Source organism: Ctenopharyngodon idella, chromosome 3, assembly GCF_019924925.1.
Source record: "Ctenopharyngodon idella isolate HZGC_01 chromosome 3, HZGC01, whole genome shotgun sequence".
NCBI classification, from domain to species: Eukaryota; Metazoa; Chordata; class Actinopteri; order Cypriniformes; family Xenocyprididae; genus Ctenopharyngodon; species Ctenopharyngodon idella.
In genome coordinates this window covers 503478-521892 of record NC_067222.1, presented here as the reverse complement: position 1 = coordinate 521892, position 18415 = coordinate 503478, and the positions used below count along the sequence as shown (strand labels likewise).

Genomic DNA, 18415 nt, shown 5'->3' with positions numbered 1-18415 from the left:
GTTTGATTGAAGGCAATAGCGGAGTATCAGACCAGTGCAAAATAATTAACATGACAGGCTGAATAGGAAAAGTGTTACAGTAGCTATTTCCATCCACATATTTTTATGCAAATTTTGGGATATCACATTCAAAAAAATGCTGGATGGAAACGCCACTATGTGCATAAATTCTAAAAATGAGCATTAAAAAATGCATGCGCTCAATTGAGGTGGATCATTTTTTATCCAATAAGAAGACGTGCATAAACTACAATGGAAACACATTTACCGAATAAACCCCTCAATGTGCAAACAAAAACTCACGTGACTTTGCCTCAACAGAGGATGTGATTGGATAACTGGATTAACCAGCGGACCAATCTCATCTCACAGCTTCTCAAATGTTGGTTTGGTCATTCTGCAATGCCTGAACTAAAGTCTGTCATCAAAATGATTTGGTAGAATGACCTTTCAAAACTGCCTCACTATGATTGTGTTCCCAAACAGCATCTGCCTCTGAACTCAAGACAACCTGACAGTGTTTATTGAGTTTCACCTGCACACTCTGAGCCACAGTGGCTTCCCCGATGGCAGCAACTTCCATTTTTATTACTGATATTTTGCACCAATTTCCCAGGAAGTGATTATTTTGTTCTCTTGAACACATTGAACGGAAACGCTGCCAATTTTGCGCATAAGTTAAATTAAATTATCTTTGGATGGAAACATAGCTATTGTCTACAGTTTGCTTTGTTAATGTCTTTAATTAATATTAATTTATATTAATTCACTGTACATTGTGGTTGATACAAAAACATTGTTTATTTTTGATGCAAGTGAACCGTTATTCAATTTAGGCCCTGTTTACACCTGGTATTAAGATGCATTTTGGTCGATCGGATCACATGACACTAAATACCGGTGTAAACGGGGTCTAAAACATTTTGAGCCTGTCCACTTTTGACCACTTCCAAAGGAGTCGAAAACACATTTGACCGGACTGCTTTTGTAGTGTAAACGCTCATGTGGTCGATTGCGTTCAAACAACCACAAAAGACCGCCTACTGACCTAATGCGTAAACATTATAGGAAGCGCACTAGCCAAATGGGATTTAAACTTTGTTGGCTGGATATCCAAGTTTAGTTTGAAGACGAAAAATGTACCAAGCACAATGTTCTCTCAACATGATTTCTAACACATACTCACACTCCCACTAACTACATACATAGATATAATAAAATGATTCATGGACAAGAAAATTGATTATTTTACAAATTTGAATGACGTTTTAGTAATTTTTGGCAGTATGAGTTTAATTAATTGATTGACCAGTCATTAATCTGGTTATTGATTTAATGTACTGAGCACTGCTGTATTTTATATCGCAACACTCTCCAACAACAGAATACTACTTTTAATTCTTTTAAGTCTAATTAGAATGGTATCTTATTTTTTCCAGCAAAATATATCATTTGTGATTGCATTTTCTAATGTTATGGCCATAGACGTGCAGTCTACCAATAGCATTAGAGCGACAGCACTAGGAACGCCCACTAGCGACATACAGCAGCAAAGTCGCTGGCGGTGTGAACAGGGCTTAGTCCTCGTTTATTGTATAGTGATTTATGGTCTTAAATATTAATATTTAGTATTAATATTGAGGGTTTTTTGGTCACAAGTCACCTATAAGGTGAGTGTGAGAGTGTCAGATGATTCCTTCCTATATTACGAGGCACCAGCCAAGGAATTTCACCTTGACAGTAAAGAACAATCATAGAAGATTGTTGACTGAATTAGAATTATATAAATTGAAGAAAGTTTGTCATCTGAGAAGTCTGAAGGATTTGTGAGAATCGGGCGAGCTTGTAGAGCCTCTGATTATCAACACAAGAATGACACGGTTTGCAATAAAAATTAATGTATTAACAAAAAGATATGCAAGAGTAAAATATCACTCACACTAAATACTACTAAAGGAAAATGACTAAACTATTAAGAAAATCAAATCAATAATCAAACAGAAATGATAAATTAGTACACAAATGGACGTTAACAAAACGTCTATGGGATAACTATGGAAATGCCTTATTTCTTTTCCAACCCTTTCTCAAAGCCCTTGTGAGTCCAAACTTGATGTAAATTGTCAGTGGGTGAGATATTGAGATTGTCTTTCTCTTGGAGCATTTCTTTGTTCTTGTATTGTAAAGCTTATAATATATAAAAGAAATAATTAAGCTCATAATAGTGTTTTAAAGTTGAATGTATACGTTAAGTGTTGGAATATATATTGTGCTGGTTTGAAGTTTAATAAAGGTCACAGTATCTCTGTGTGTCACAGTTCACACCTGCTTTGCTGTGCATTGTTGGGAAAGTAGACAATATTACAATATTTAGTGCATATATAAAACAAAAGGCATATTTTAATCATGTAAATGCAATAATACTGGAGTAAATATTGCGTTAAACCTGATTTTTTGCTTTTAAGGCTTTATTTCTTGAAAAAATGTTCCTGTCTTTTTTTAAGAGGCTGAAGAAGGTTAATGATTCCCCGAAGGGTGTCACATACATGCTGATATAATCTTACCAATCCTCTATTCTCATGGATTTTTACAGTTTGTTTAGGATCACACAAGGTCCCTCCCATACATATCAGCTATAAATGTGAGTGCATCAGTTCAGAAGCTTAGAGAGAAAATGGCTGTAATCGAGTCACTTCTGCAGTTTCTCAGCACAGGTACATTACTGGGTGCTTTGCTGTTACTTCTGGTTTTGTATTTGCTTTCCTCTGGATCCAGATCTCAGAAAGAGGGGAAAGAGCCACCGGGACCCAAACCACTGCCGCTGCTGGGGAACCTGCTGACCCTTGACCTCAAGAGACCCTTTGACACCTTTTGTGAGGTGAGAACTTGATACGTTTAAAATGAATAGTAGCCTAACATTTTAAGATTTGTTTGTAAATGTCTTCCTCTGTGTCCTCCAGCTGTCCAAAACCTACGGAAACATATTCCAAGTATTTTTGGGTCCCAGCAAAACTGTGGTCTTAGTTGGGTACAAAACTGTCAAAGAAGCTCTTGTGAACTATGCAGAAGAGTTTGGTGACAGAAATATTGCACCTGGTTTCAGGATAATGAACGATGAACATGGTAGGATTCTTTGGCTTTTTTCCAACTCAAATGTACAGAAACTTAATATACAGAACAAACTGTAAAAGACTTGTTGCAAAACAAACATGTTGCATAACCTTTAAGTTCTTCATGGTCTCTTCAGGCCAATATATACTGATGGTTTTCATTAAATTTGGCACTAATATGAGCTCACTGTAAACATGCATAAAACATTTCATGTTGAAGAAAAATTGGGAATAAACCACTTACTTTAACCATGAAAAACTAAAAATGCCTTTCTGTTGGCTTGAAAATGTGTCTTTAATCAAAGAGTATTTAAGGATTGCCAGCAATATTTGGTGACAAAATTGTTTTTTAAATTTTTTAAAATAACATAAATTCATGAATTTGTGAAATGACTAGTCGCTTTTTAACCTGACAGATAATGCTTATAAGCAAACTGACACTTTATAAGTCCCAAAGGTCTAAAGGTAATGTATGTCTAATTCAGTAAGTAATAATTTTCTGCTTGTGTTGTTGCTGAGACTCACAGTAAGGTGGTTTTGTGTTGATCAGGAATCCTCTTTTCCAATGGAGAGAACTGGAAAGAGATGCGACGATTCGCTCTCAGCAACCTGCGGGACTTTGGGATGGGCAAGAGAGGAAGTGAAGAGAAAATCATAGAGGAAATTCAGTATCTGAAAGGAGAGTTTGATAAGTTTGAAGGTACAAGATGAAACACATTTATGGACATCTGCAATCATGCTCTTAGTTTAAAGGATCCATTGAGAGACATTTGTTTTCTCTTCACAGGGAAAGCCTTCGACACAACACAGCCTGTGAACTACGCTGTGTCAAACATCATCTCATCTATTGTGTACGGCAGCAGATTTGAATACACAGACCCTCGATTCACAGCAATGGTCGACAGGGCAAATGAAAATGTTCGTGTTGGTGGATCGGCTGCTATGATGGTATGGAAGTATATTCTACTTTATGTTAAAGAGAATTTTTTCGGTAGCTTCAGTTTTTAAAATTTTTTTTAATACATGCCTTTATTTCTCTATGTGTACTTGTAGCTTTATAATATATTTCCATGGTTGGGTCCGTTCCTCAACAGCAAAAGGATTATTGTAAGAAATATATTAAAAAATAGAGCAGAAATGACGAAGTTGATCAATAGGCTGCTGGAGACTCTGAATCCACAGGACCGCAGAGGGTTTGTCGACTCCTTTCTCATCCGGAAACAGAGCGACGAGGTACGGAAATCACCCTGTTGCATAGAAATACAGGACAAAGTAAATATTAATCATCAGCTTTGATTATTAAACAATTATTTCTTTAATTATTTGGCATGGTTATCAATTTAAAATGAAATATCATAACATAACATTACATCACTTTCTGTTTGTCTTTGTTCCATCTTCGTCGATAATAGTTGGTTGTTCTTTTCGTGTTTTTAAATCTGAGTATCCTGAGTATCACTGTTATTTTTTGAGTTTGTTAACTGCTGCAATTAGATCCTGCTCTTTTCACCTCTGCTTCAACTAGCCGTGACACACACACATACATAAACGCATATATATATTAACAGTTCAGACTGTTCAAAAATGCAAAAACCTTCTGTTTGCATGTGCATTTTGAATGTATTTATCATTTCATGTCCTCATTATTTTAGTAAAAAGAATACATTTGTGCTTTGTGCTTTTTGTACTTGTCAGCAATCCTGCAAGAAGGACTCATACTTTCACCAGGAGAATCTTTTTGTGACAGTAATAAATCTGTTTGTTGCTGGTACTGACACGACAGGAACGACTCTGCGCTGGGGTTTGATGCTCATGGCCAAATACCCTCATATACAGGGTAAAAACACAGTAATGCCAAGAGATTTTCCTCAATGCTGAATCCAGTGGTGTCCAAAGAAACAAACGTATGTTGTATTTGTGTGCAGATCGAGTTCAAGAGGAGATTGACCGAGTGATCGGTGGACGTCAGCCAGTGGTGGAAGACAGGAAGAAATTACCGTATACAGACGCTGTGATTCATGAAACTCAGAGGCTGGCCAACATAGTGCCCATGAGTCTCCCTCATAAGACCAGCTGTGATGTTCACTTCAATGGATACTTCATCAAAAAGGTTTGTCAGAAGAATAAATGGGTATAAGGCCTAGAAAAGATACCATGTGCATCTTGAACATTGTCTTTTCTCCATTTTCTAGGGTACCACTGTCATTCCTCTGTTGACGTCTGTTCTGAAGGATCCAAGCGAATGGGAGAAACCGAACAGCTTTTACCCAGAACACTTCTTAGATGAGAAGGGCCAGTTTGTCAGGAGAGATGCTTTTATACCCTTTTCTGCAGGTATGCTCAAATCTAAGCTCCCAATGTTTTGAAGAAATAAACATTTGACTTTGAATTAAACAGTCTCGAAGGGTTTGTTTGGGAGAGAGTTTGGCCAGGATGGAGCTCTTCCTGTTCTTCACTTCCCTCCTTCAGAGCTACCGCTTCACAACTCCACCTGGAGTGTCTGGAGATGATCTGGATCTCAAAGGAATAGTCGGGGTCACGTTGAATCCATCCCCACACAAGCTGTGTGCGATCAGACGCTCCTGATACTGGACAGTCAAAACAGAAGCAACACATTTTACTTAATTTTAAATAAGAACTGGCATGATTTTACTTGTTCTGAGTAAATTCACAAAATGTATGGAATTAACTCCACAAACCAAAATCACTTCTGACTTTTATTGCACATCTTGAGCAGCAGGTGCATATTGTTTAATTTTTTTATTTTTTGTAAAATTTTGTAGTCAAAAAGATCATTAAAAAAAACTGTATGTTGTTTTCCCACAAAAGTATAGCCTCCTTATAAAAGATGACTTAAAAGGCACAACTGTAAGATAAGATTAAATTTTAAAAAATAAAACATGCAATAAACGTTTTTAATAATAAAAATAATCTTTTTTTGGTTAATATAATTTTGCTTCTCACTTATATCTAAGCAGAGAAATGGTATTGTTGTTTATGCTATTGGGAATGCCATCAGTGAGGGTTATTATGAGGGTAAAATGATGCCTAAAAAATTTGCATGCACAGGTTAAGATTTGTGAAAGTGTACATAAGATTAGAAGTGTAAATTAAATTTGCATGTGCAAGAGAAGGGCAAACAACAATATCAGAGGCAGGACAGTAAATGTGATCATAACAGGCAAAGGATCGGGGTAGAAATAGTCCAGGAAAATAGTCCAGATTCATACAAAGGTAATCCAAGGCAAAGTCAAACATGGGCAGAACAACATAGGAAATAATAATGCTCAGAAATGTAGCCGGGACAAAAAAGACTTTGCAAAGTGTGAACGCATCCACAGGGCTTAAATAGTTTGAGAAATATGGAACAGATGTGCAGTAATCAGTCCAAGCATGTGGGCTTTTGGGTCCTGGTAGTCAAATGTTAATACTCAGGCAAGTGAGACCTCCGGTGGTCGATTGAGGAATCTTCACCGGCGTTCGTGACGGATGAATTTTCACCAAAATGCAGTAGAGTTGGACTGCACACAAAACCTTTGACATCAACTTTAAAAGATATTGGAAGTGTTTCTGATTAGAAGTTGAGTTATCCTAATTGTGTACAATTAATATACACTCTTAAAAGTTCGGTCCTAGAGAGCTGCTGTCCTGCAGAGTGTAGCTCCAACCCTGAAAACAAAACCTCACCTGCCTATAGGCTTAATAATCCTGAAGAGCTTGATTAGCTTGTTCAGGTGTGTTTGATTAAGGCTGGAGCTAAACTCTGCAGGACAGCGGCTCTCTAGGACTGAACTTCTCCACCCCTGCCATAGAAGAACAAGTTTTGATTCCCCAAAAAACCTTTCAGTGAACAGAACCCTTTTTTCTACTGTGAAGAACATTTAAAAATCTAAAGAACCTTTTGTGGAAAAATTCCATGAATATTAAGGGTTCTTCCTGGAACCATCAATGCCAATTAAGAAACTTTATTTTTAAGAGTGTATGATTGGTTGCATTTAACACCCTCAGAACAGATATGCGACTCATTTTTGAAAGCTGATTTGAATGACAGGCCCAGTTATTGTACATAGCACATGGTTTTACATCCTAAACCCTCTGACGAAATGTTGCATTGCCTAATCAGGTCTGAAGTCACTCTAGGTAGAAGTGTGACAGAGGTGAGAAATGCACTTGTGAACTTTTCTGTTAATTTGTGTCTAATTGAGTTATTGTAAAGCTTATCTCATATAAAAGATATAATAGAGCATACAATAGCATTTTAAAGTCAAACCAATAAATGTGAAGTGTTGAAATATTTGATTAAATAAGCATAATATTTTCATTTCAGTTCCTTATGAAAAAAAAAAAAGTTTAGTAAAACTTGTTTGATAATGTTAACACACTGTATAGTGTAGCAAAGCTCATCTGGTAGACAATATACATATTTTTTTCATAGTCATAGCCTATATGTTTAATTCTAAAAGTTATAATCTGAATAAATGCATAGATTGCCCAATATAAGTTGCAGTAGACGAGAGATTGCGCTAGTTTGAAGTTTAATAAAGGTCGCAGTATCTCTGTGTGTCACAGTTCAGATCTTCTTTGCTGTGCATTGCTGGGCAAGCAGACAATTTTACAATATTTTATTTGTGCATATATAAACCAAAAGACATGTTTTAATCACGTAAATTAAAAAATATTGGAGCAAAGATTGTTACACCTGATTTTTTTGTTATCATGGCTTTATTGCTTAAATAATGTTCGTGTCTTGTTTTAAAAAGCTGAAGAAGGTTAATGATTCCCTAAAGGGTGTCACATACATGCTGTAACCATACCAACCCTCTTCTCATGGATTTTTACAGTTTGTTTAGGATCACACAAGGTTCCCTCCCATACATATCAGCTATAAATGTGAGTGCATCAGTTCAGAAGCTTAGAGAGAAAATGGCTGTAATCGAGTCACTTCTGCAGTTTCTCAGCACAGGTACATTACTGGGTGCTTTGCTGTTACTTCTGGTTTTGTATTTGCTTTCCTCCGGATCCAGATCTCAGAAAGAGGGGAAAGAGCCACCTGGACCCAAACCACTGCCGCTGCTGGGGAACCTGCTGACCCTTGACCTCAAGAGACCCTTTGACACCTTTTGTGAGGTGAGAACTTGATACGTTTAAAAAGAATAGTGGCCTAACATTTAAAGACTTGTTTGTAAATGTCTTTCTCTGTGTCCTCCAGCTGTCCAAAACCTACGGAAACATATTCCAAGTGTTTTTGGGTCCTAGAAAAACTGTGGTCTTAGTTGGGTACAAAACGGTCAAAGAAGCTCTTGTGAACTATGCAGAAGAGTTTGGCGACAGAAAAATTGGACCTGGTTTCAGGATAATGAACGACGAACATGGTAGGATTCTTCTTTTTTCTGCCTAAAATGAATGTACAAACCGTAAATGCTAGACATTTTGCAAAACAAACATGTTGCTCAAGCCTTTAGTTTCTTGTGGCCTCTCCAGTCCAATGAAATGTACTCAAATGGGTAAAACTACTGAAAGAAAAAAAGAAAAAATTCATTCAATTTGGCACAAATGTGAACTCATTAAAAACATGCATAACATATTTGGTGGTGAATCGACCACTTTAACAATATAAAACCTAAAAATACCTTTGATTATGGGACTGTTGGCTTAAAAAGTCTTTAATCAAGGAGTATTCGTGGATTCCAAGCACTATTTTATGACAAAATTGGTTTTCACTTTTTTAACATATAAATTCATGACTAGTCATTTGTAAAATCTGAACACATAGATTGCCCAATATAAGTTGCAGTAGGTGACTAGTCGTTTGTGACACGACTTGTCACTTATTAATAACATGACAGATAATGCTTATAAGCAAACTGACACTTTATAAGTCCCAAAGGTGTAAGGTTAATGCATCGACTCAGTAAGTAATAATTTTCTGCTTGTGTTGTTGCTGAGACTCACAGTAAGGTGGTTTTGTGTTGATCAGGAATCCTCTTTTCCAATGGAGAGAACTGGAAAGAGATGCGACGCTTCGCTCTCAGCAACCTGCGGGACTTCGGGATGGGCAAGAGAGGAAGTGAAGAGAAAATCATAGAGGAAATTCAGTATCTGAAAGGAGAGTTTGATAAGTTTGAAGGTACACGCTGAAACACATTTATGGACATCTGCAATCATGCTCTTAGTTTAAAGGATCCCTTGAGAGACATTTGTTTTCTCTTCACAGGGAAAGCCTTCGACACAACACAGCCTGTGAACTACGCTGTGTCAAACATCATCTCATCTATCGTGTACGGCAGCAGATTTGAATACACAGACCCTCGATTCACAGAAATGGTCGACAGGGCAAATGAAAATGTTCGGGTTGGTGGATCGATTTCTATGTGGGTAAGTATAATTGATATGTTAACCAGAACTTTTGCTGAAATTGCATGTAGTTTGTCTACTGACATTAAAATCAATGTCACAAAATCTACAATAGATACTTTTGAAAGTGTATCTTTGAAGAACATCTGTTACTCAGTTTCTTTGGAATGTGCATTTCTAGATTTATGATATATTTCCGTGGTTGGGCCCATTCCTGAAAAACAAAAGGATTATTGTAGAAAATATTGTCCAAAGTCGAGTGGAGATGACGAAGTTGATCAAAGGGCTGCTGGAGACTCTGAATCCACAGGACCGCAGAGGGTTTGTCGACTCCTTTCTCATCCGCAAACAGAGTGAAGAGGTACAGAAATCACTTTCTTTTATTTTTTGCCCACATTTTTAATGATGATGCCCTTTACTGCAGTAATCGGACAATCAGGTGGAAGATGCCAATGCACAAGACCTGAATAGGTCTTTTTTATGTTTATGTTAAGTTCATGTTGTTGGTGAAGTGAATAAATAGTATATGCTTTTTGTGGATTGCATTTGACAGAAATCTGGCAAGAAGGACACATACTTTCATGATGAGAATCTAATGATGACTGTGACAAATCTGTTTGTCGCTGGTACTGACACGACAGGAACGACTCTGCGCTGGGGTTTGATGCTCATGGCCAAATACCCTCATATACAGGGTAAAAACACAGTAATGCCAAGAGATTTTCCTCAATGCTGAATCCAATGGTGTCCAAAAGAACAAACATGTTGCATTTGTGTGCAGATCGAGTTCAAGAGGAGATTGACCGAGTGATTGGTGGACGTCAGCCAGTGGTGGAAGACAGGAAGAAATTACCGTATACAGATGCTGTGATTCATGAAACTCAGAGACTGGCCAACATAGTGCCCTTGAGTCTGCCACATATAACTAGCTGTGACATTCACTTCAATGGATACTTCATCAAGAAGGTCTGTCAGAAGAATAAATGGGTGTAAGGCCTATATGTGCATCTTGAACATTGTCTTTTCTCCATTTTTTAGGGTACCACTGTCATTCCTCTGCTGACGTCCGTTTTGAAGGATCCAAGCGAATGGGAGAAACCGAACAGCTTTTACCCAGAACACTTCCTAGATGAGAAGGGCCAGTTTGTCAGGAGAGATGCTTTCATGCCCTTTTCTGCAGGTACAGTGAAAGCTCAAGGGCGTAATTTGAACAATGGGGGAATGAAACCCATTTTTGATAGTAATGGTCTTTTTTATTTCAAGGAAAAAATGATTCAAGAATTTAAAATTGCCATGTTTAGGGGCGTGAAAATGTAAAGTCGATGTCCCTACAATAACAGACCGGCGGGCATCTATTAAATTATTAATTCAAGAACGTTGTGCAAGTTTACTGCAACAATGGAGTCACGAACTTCACATACTTTTGAAAATCCAGTGTTTAGTTGATCCTGGTAAGCGCTCATTGTCACAGTTGTAAACATGACGGAATTCTTCTTCCACGAGAGGGGTTTGGCGTCATGGCATTTGTTTCCAGGCGGACCATTAAAGAACGTGACACACGCGTCTCCCGGACATCCTGTAGAATTCGACCAACCAGATGACGACTTCAAAAATCCTTAAGTGTTAAGTTAAGTGTGCCATATGCATCAGATGTTCAGCCAACGGTCCGTGGGCGTGACGTCTGAGGCTGAGACTAAGTCAACTTTGGCTAGTCGCTGATGATGTCATTTAAAGGGTTAGTTCACCCAAAAATGAAATTTCTGTCATTAAGTACTCACCTTCATGTCGTTCCAAACCCGTAAGTCCTTCGTTCATCTTCGGAACACAAATTAAGATATTTTTGATGAAATCCGAGAGGTTTTTTATCCCCCATAGAAAGCAAAGTAAATACCACATTCAAGGTTAAGATCAACTTCCATTGGAATGAATTAAAAACACTTGCTCTGCTCCGCGCCAGTGGACACGCACCGTTAAGCACTGGGTATACTCCGTTTTTTACGCGTATGCACACGGTTGAACGCACAGCCTTGGACAGTATACATTTATCTTGTACGCATACACAGGCTTTTGACGCATGCACCATTTTGGGTAACACTTTATAATAACTGCGCACTATGAAGAATTAGTTAAGCATTAGTAAACAGTCAATTCATCATTTATAAAGCATTAATAGACATTAATAAGCAGTTTATAAATACACCTATAAATGCTTTGTTCTTGATTTATAAGCATATCTTTAATGTGTTTAACAATTGTATTTTCATACTTTATTAATGATCAATTTATCATTTCTAAATTAAGTATTACATTATTTACAAACCAGTTGTTTAGGAGTCGTCAGTGGTTCATAAGATCATTTATAAAGTGTAAGTAAATGATTAATAAACTATTTAAACATACTTTAAATACATCTTATTACTTAGACATATAGTAATAGTTACGCAGTATGTTAATAAATGCTTTATTAATACATATTCCTACTGTAATTCATGATTAATTCAGGTAGTTATAAAACATTTAGTAGTTGTCAAGTTAACTATTTTTGTGAGCTCATCTAAAGTGAGGACTATTTATGCTTCTTAAAGCTTTACAAAGAAGATTTAAAGGCTCAGTTATCTTCTGCACTGCTGTTCTCTAATGTTGTAAAGTTAGTACTGAGGTAGTTTTGACACTGTGAAATATTTTATTACATTATTATTGTTTTATAAAAACATTATTTGTTGTATTTTGGCACTCTTGCACACAGTGTTGGCACTGGTAATTTTTTATTCAGCAATGTTTACACTTTACAGAAATGTATTTTTATATCAGATTGCAAAAGCTTAGTTTCATTTTACTGCACAGTGATGTTTTCTGGAGGAGTACAGGGATTTTTATTTTCTGTGAAATTGCAGAGGTTTACTTTGAATTTTATATCAAATTACCCATCGTAAAGTTTCATTTTTTTCCTTGAAATAAATATTTCTATGTTCTGTATCCTTTAAATCTCCTTTATAAAAGCTTTATGAGGCATGAATAGTCCTCACTTTAGATGAGCTCTCAAAAATAGTTAACTGACAACTACTAAATGCTTTATAACTACCCGAATTAATCATGAATTACAGCAGGAATATGTATTAATAAAGCATTTATTAACACAATGAGTAACTATTACTATATGTCTAAATAATAAGATGTATAAATGTATGTTTAAATTGTTTATTAATCATTTACTTACACTTTATAAATGATCTTATGAACCACTGACAACTCCTAAACAACTGGTTTGTAAATAATGTAATACTTAATTTAGAAATGATAAATTGATCACTAATAAAGTATGAAAATACATTTATTAAACACATATTAGATATGCTTATAAATCAAGAACAAAGCATCTATAGGTGTATTTATAAACTGCTTACTAATGTCTATTAATGCTTTATAAATGATGAACTAACTATTTACTAATGCTTAACTAATGCTTCATAGCGTGAATTATTCTAAAGTGTTACCCAATTTGGAACAATCTCTCACCATGAGTTACAACCCATGTAAACATCTTTGTATTCTTTCATGCTAGAGTTGTACAAATGCACGATGCCGGCTCAGCATCGTGATGTCCGTTACCCAACACTATTTCCATTTATCCTGAAATTTTCTTGTCAAGTCCCTTTCAAATGCCAGTTGCACTAAATGTGCCTTTCGCTAATGTAGCATGCTCCTTCGATGCTGCTGGAGTATTTAAGTGTCAACTTCTCACCACTTGAAACCAATCAGTTCTTTATACTGGAATTGTCTGGCCACAACAAATTCTGAATGAATCACTTCTGAATTTGTTAAGTTCAGCATGTGTTGAACAAGGTATGCATCCAAGAAAGTGCTGTCATTCTGTGGATTAAAAGCTGAAAGTGCTTAAATTAACTTCTCCGAAACGCTCAGAGATTTCTGCAAGCACTGCGTCCAAAGTACTGTAGTACAATCGTCAAAGCTCCTCTTTATTTCCCATATCACCTTAAGCCTGGCCAATGCTCTCCTCCAGCAGACATTCTTGAAAGCCTTTATTAGTGGTTTTTGTTTGGAAGGTCTTGGAATTTCAGTGTCGTCGGCCTTCTCCCACAGCTCTAAGGAGTCAGATTCACAGTGCAATTTTGCAAGGAATTCTGAAGTGCACGTAAATAATTCAACTGCACTTATCAGGTCCATGTCCCCTGACTGCATCAGTTTGTTTGGAGCATCAAGCAGCTGTAGAAACTTGGACAATACCATATGGGCAATGAATTTAAAGCTTGTCTCTGATACTTCCCTAATCGGGCCAGCTGCTTCCATGCGCACCTCTGTCTCGTATCTGTGATTGCCATTGATCGTGCTAATAATTTTTTTCAGTATTTGAAGATGCCCTGTCTACTGCTGTTCAAGGAGTCTCTCAGGACTATGGTGGATATTGCATGAATGACCACAAGGTGGTGCTAATGAGTTAAGCAATGCAGTCTTCCTAATTTGTCCTGCAAAATTTTCTGTACTCCTCAGGGTTTGGGCATCCCCTTTTTCATTTGTTGTTATGGAAAGGGTTAGTCCAATTGTCCTTAACAAAGCGAATGATGATGGAAATATTTTCCATTCTGGTTGGGTCACGTGTCCCATCTACTTTGATTGCGTACCATGAGTCTGCAACTTCTCGAACAATTTCTTCAGTCAACAGACTGCAATAACGTCATTTTGAATATTGTGAGAATAGTATGTTTCATTGCCTGGTCTTGTCTTAACAACACTCCTAAGCTATCAGTCTTTGCAGGAGGGTGTTTTCAAATAATGAGAGGAAAAGTCCACTCCCACCCTCTGTTAGACTATCAAATGCATCTGTGCTTCCCCTGAGTGACAAATGATTCACTACAAGAAATTCAACCATGTCCTCTGTAGAGGAGAGATAGTAGCAATTCCTAGCTAACTGGTTACTGTTAACCAGGGTGGACATTTCCTGTCCACTTTCAGTCCGTTTTTCTCTCTCTTTCCAGAGTGCCATACTTGTCATATGTTCTTTTGACGCTGCATGTTTGTTGAAGTCCCCCTGAAATCAAATGTTTTTTAGCTTTTAGTATGAATATGTTAGCCTTAAGGTTATGAATAAGCTGGTGTGTTCCAAAACAATGACAAAATTCGCATTTAGGAGATATAAGCATTCAAAACTTACAGTCTCTCACTTCCGCTAAAATGGATCACGGATGTTCATGACATCACTGTGGACTTCAGCTTCTCATCAGATCTTCTGTCCAATCAAATGCTAGAATCTGAAGTCCCGCCCCTCCTACACTATAAACAGAAGCTGAAGCTGCGGCTGAAATTGGTCATTTGTTCACACGTTTACTAGTTTCTATATGGTGAATGGCACATAGTGCACTATATAGGGGATAGGGAACGATTCAGACAGTGTAAATATGCTTTCCATTGACGCGAATGAAGTCTGTTTTCGCGTTAGTTTCACGTGAACAGTCTGACAGAGCAGAGCACAGTCTGCTCTGGTCCAGAGACACGAAAGCACAGAGCGGATCATATCCGCGAGTCGGCACAGACCACAAAACATATCGGACCCATTTAAATTCTGCACAGAATGCTATATTTTAAAGCGATATTGAGGAGTATGCAACGCGGTGCATTGTGGGACTTTTTAGGGAGCGAACGATTGTGCCCTGGAAGGATTCTGCGATTGAGACAGCGCTTAAAATGGCTGACTCCCTGATCAGTGCCCTGACTACTGAACTAGGGAGCTGATTGAGACACACCCGTGTGTAAAAGTGGACTTCAGTGATTTCTTATCATGTTGTGCCCTCTATAGGCCATGATCAGCAACTAGTCGATGTCAAGCTTAAAGCATCAAAGCAGAGCATTAAAGTCGACTAGTCTGTGCAACCCCTATATATACACATTCACATTTAAAGTCGGCATCAAACAGAAGTTGCGATTGTTTATTTGTCTCGACGGCAGTGGGAATCCTATGACTTGAGGGAAACCCTAGAATTACAACACAGCATCGCAATATTTTTTAAGGAAATATATGAGAGAATATATATACCTCAGATTTAACATTTGATCTGTACATCAGCATCGGGTAATAACGTTATAATCTCGTTCACGGTAGAGAAAGCTGCTTACATGTAGCGTACAAAGGGAAAGAAACTGCGTGAAGACACTAAACATAAACACATCTTTTGTGTCTTTAACAGCTTTTCCGCATATATACTGGCCCTGATAATCATCACACATTCACTTACCACTTGCTCTATTTCTGCAAATCCGTTTTTGTGAACGAATGACTGTTCATTATGTTGCTTTGGTCTTCGTCAAACGCCGCTTGCACCACCTGCTGGTGAAGCCGACTAACACAAGATGGAGATATCTTCAATCTACTGCTTTTCCTGCAGCTCACAAATTTGTAATGTCGAATTTTCTGCCGAATTTGAACCACTGAATTTGTGGAAGTGAATTTGTAAAGCGAAATAAAATGGGTTATACAGGTTTACACATTCACATTTAAAGTCGGCATCAAACAGAAGTTGCGATTGTCTTTTCGACTTTGTAAATAATTATTGAATTGACTTTGTAAATAATTGAATAATTACAGAGAAAACTTGGCATCATACACTACATGTTGTTCCATCTAGGAACATGTTGTACTTGGTGAAATCACGCTCACCACTAAATGTTATGTGTGTATTATGTTCTGTGTGTGTTTGTGTGTGTGTCCACTACTATGAGTGTGCACTTGGATGGGTGAAATGCAGAGCACAAATTCTGAGTATGGGGCACCACACTTGGCTACACATCACTTTCACTTTTTTTTGTAGATCTTGACCCCTTCTTTGCTGTGTGTTTTTTGTTTCCATGTTGGCTGATTTGTGGATTGTACCCCCAAAATTATCTGTATTTTCATATTTTTGTTCATATTTCTCATTATTTCCTATAGACCTTATAGTCAGGGTAGTGTCATTTTTCATTTTTGATAAGACTGGAAATGAGGCTGTGAGGGATAAAATTGTGAAAAATTGTGTTCAATTGCACTGTTGTTTAACAACACATCGATTGTTCAGCAGATGAAATGTCTTTCTAAAAAAAAAAAAAAAAAAAAAAAAAAAAAACTTTCAGTGGGAAAAAAATCCAAAAACAGGTTTTAAATGTGAAAATGACGTTATATAGGACCTTTATACATATATATATATATATATATATATATATATATATATATATATATATATATATATATATATATATATATACTTTATACCATTCCCATGAGCACATAGGAATAATCTTGTTAATGTCTAATGTGGTTACGGCGCTGCTTTAGCTCCCATTGGCTCTGTTTCAAAACCTAGCATCCTGCCTACCTAGACAGCATTTTAAACAGACCATTCAACTCCTCTCTCTCTCTCTCTCTCTCTCTCTCTCTCTCTCTCTCTCTCTCCCTCTCTCTCTCCCTCTCTCTCTCTCAGGTCGAAGGGTTTGTTTGGGAGAGAGTTTGGCCAGGATGGAGCTCTTTCTGTTCTTCACTTCCCTCCTTCAGAGCTACCGCTTCACAACTCCACCTGGAGTGTCTGGAGATGACCTGGATCTCAAAGGAATAGTAGGAATCACATTGAATCCATCCCCACACAAGCTGTGTGCAATCAGACGCTCCTGATCCAAGAAAATATCATCAGTTATTAGAAGAAAACACATAAATTTCACCGTTTCAGTATAAATTGGATGATTTCTGCACTTATTTTACTCATTCATCTGACTAAATGTATATATATATATGTAAATAATTAGCAATGTGTCAAACCACTTCAGTCTTTTTGTATTATAAACTTCTCAGACAAGCTTTAATAGGAATGAAACATTTAGTTTCTAGATTATAAATCAATATAGAATATTGTTATTGATTGTTTAGAGAAATAAAAAGCATTTTTTATGTCATAATTATTTTATAGTTTTTGTAATAATTGCTACTTTTTATGTTATAAATATTTGTTTAATGTCATTATTGACATTTTATTTCATAATGTCATCTTTTAATATCATAATTATGACTTTTACACAGTCTGTGATCAGTCTTTTAGAATAAAAAGAACATTATTTTGTGAAAGACTAACAATTGACTGTTGAAATTTTTAGTATATACTAGACTTCTCTGTTGATAATTACAAGATGTTTGCCTTATTTGACCTTTGTCCATTAATTCATTCACTATTGTTGGTGTAAATTGTGGTTTGCTGCTTTATCCTGCACATTATGGCATTTTCTGAAAACTCCCACAAATTTCACCTCACAAATAAAACATTTTAAGGAAAACATTGCTGGTGGCTATGAATCAGTTAAAGTGTTATTCCATGAATGGCTTTGTATCCATCTTTTGATACTTTGTGTGATTTATTTATTTATCTGCCAATCCACTTCAATAATGTCACAATCAAAGTGTTTTTGGCCCTGTTTACACATGGTAGTGGACAGCACAAAATACAGGTGTAAACAGGGTCTAAAATGTTTTGAGCTTGTCCACTTTTGACCACTTCCAGAGGTAGTGGAAAATGCATTCACTCATTGTAAACACTCATGTGGTCGAATGTGTTCGAACCGCCACAAAAGACTGCCCACTTTCCGCCTACTGACCTAATGCGTGAATATTATGGGAAGCTCGCTAGCCAGACGGGATTTAAACTTTGTCAGCTAAAGACCCAAGTTTGGTTTGAAGACAAAAATGTACCAAGCACAATGTTCTCTCACCATTCCTGATTTCTAACACACACTCACTGTGTTCGGCTGGTCTTGAGGCAGTCAGAGCACCTTTGGGTCCCCAAAAAGTTGTGGTCCTAGTTGGGTACAATTTAAAACCGTTAAAGAAGCACTTGTTAGTTTGTATACAGAGATATTAGACATGGTTTATGAATCAAGCAGATATTTGGTAACAACTCAATCTTTCTTTCAAAACAATTTTT

At 36.9% G+C, this 18415-nt stretch overlaps 1 protein-coding gene across 3 annotated transcripts; it reads left to right on the top strand.

Moving 5' to 3' along the window:
- The first annotated feature begins 1986 nt into the window (after positions 1 to 1986).
- Positions 1987 to 17776, top strand: LOC127509457 (cytochrome P450 2K1-like). 3 transcript variants are annotated; one of them, XM_051888203.1, is made up of 14 exons: positions 2660 to 2878; positions 2961 to 3123; positions 3661 to 3810; positions 3898 to 4058; positions 4164 to 4359; positions 8074 to 8237; positions 8320 to 8482; positions 9088 to 9237; positions 9325 to 9485; positions 9646 to 9825; positions 10018 to 10159; positions 10246 to 10430; positions 10503 to 10644; positions 16931 to 17776. In XM_051888203.1, exons 1-14 carry the CDS (start codon positions 2675 to 2677, stop codon positions 17116 to 17118), a joined length of 2349 nt encoding a protein of 782 aa, XP_051744163.1. In that variant the 5' UTR covers positions 2660 to 2674; the 3' UTR covers positions 17119 to 17776. The 3 variants fall into 3 exon arrangements, with proteins under 3 accessions (XP_051744164.1, XP_051744163.1, XP_051744162.1); XM_051888204.1 differs by lacking the exons at positions 8074 to 8237; positions 8320 to 8482; positions 9088 to 9237; ... (4 more) ...; positions 10503 to 10644; positions 16931 to 17776 and adding exons at positions 4806 to 4947; positions 5036 to 5220; positions 5303 to 5445; positions 5510 to 6038 and having other exon boundaries at positions 1987 to 2878; positions 4164 to 4343; XM_051888202.1 differs by lacking the exons at positions 2660 to 2878; positions 2961 to 3123; positions 3661 to 3810; positions 3898 to 4058; positions 4164 to 4359 and having other exon boundaries at positions 7986 to 8237.
- Positions 17777 to 18415: the final 639 nt, after the last annotated feature.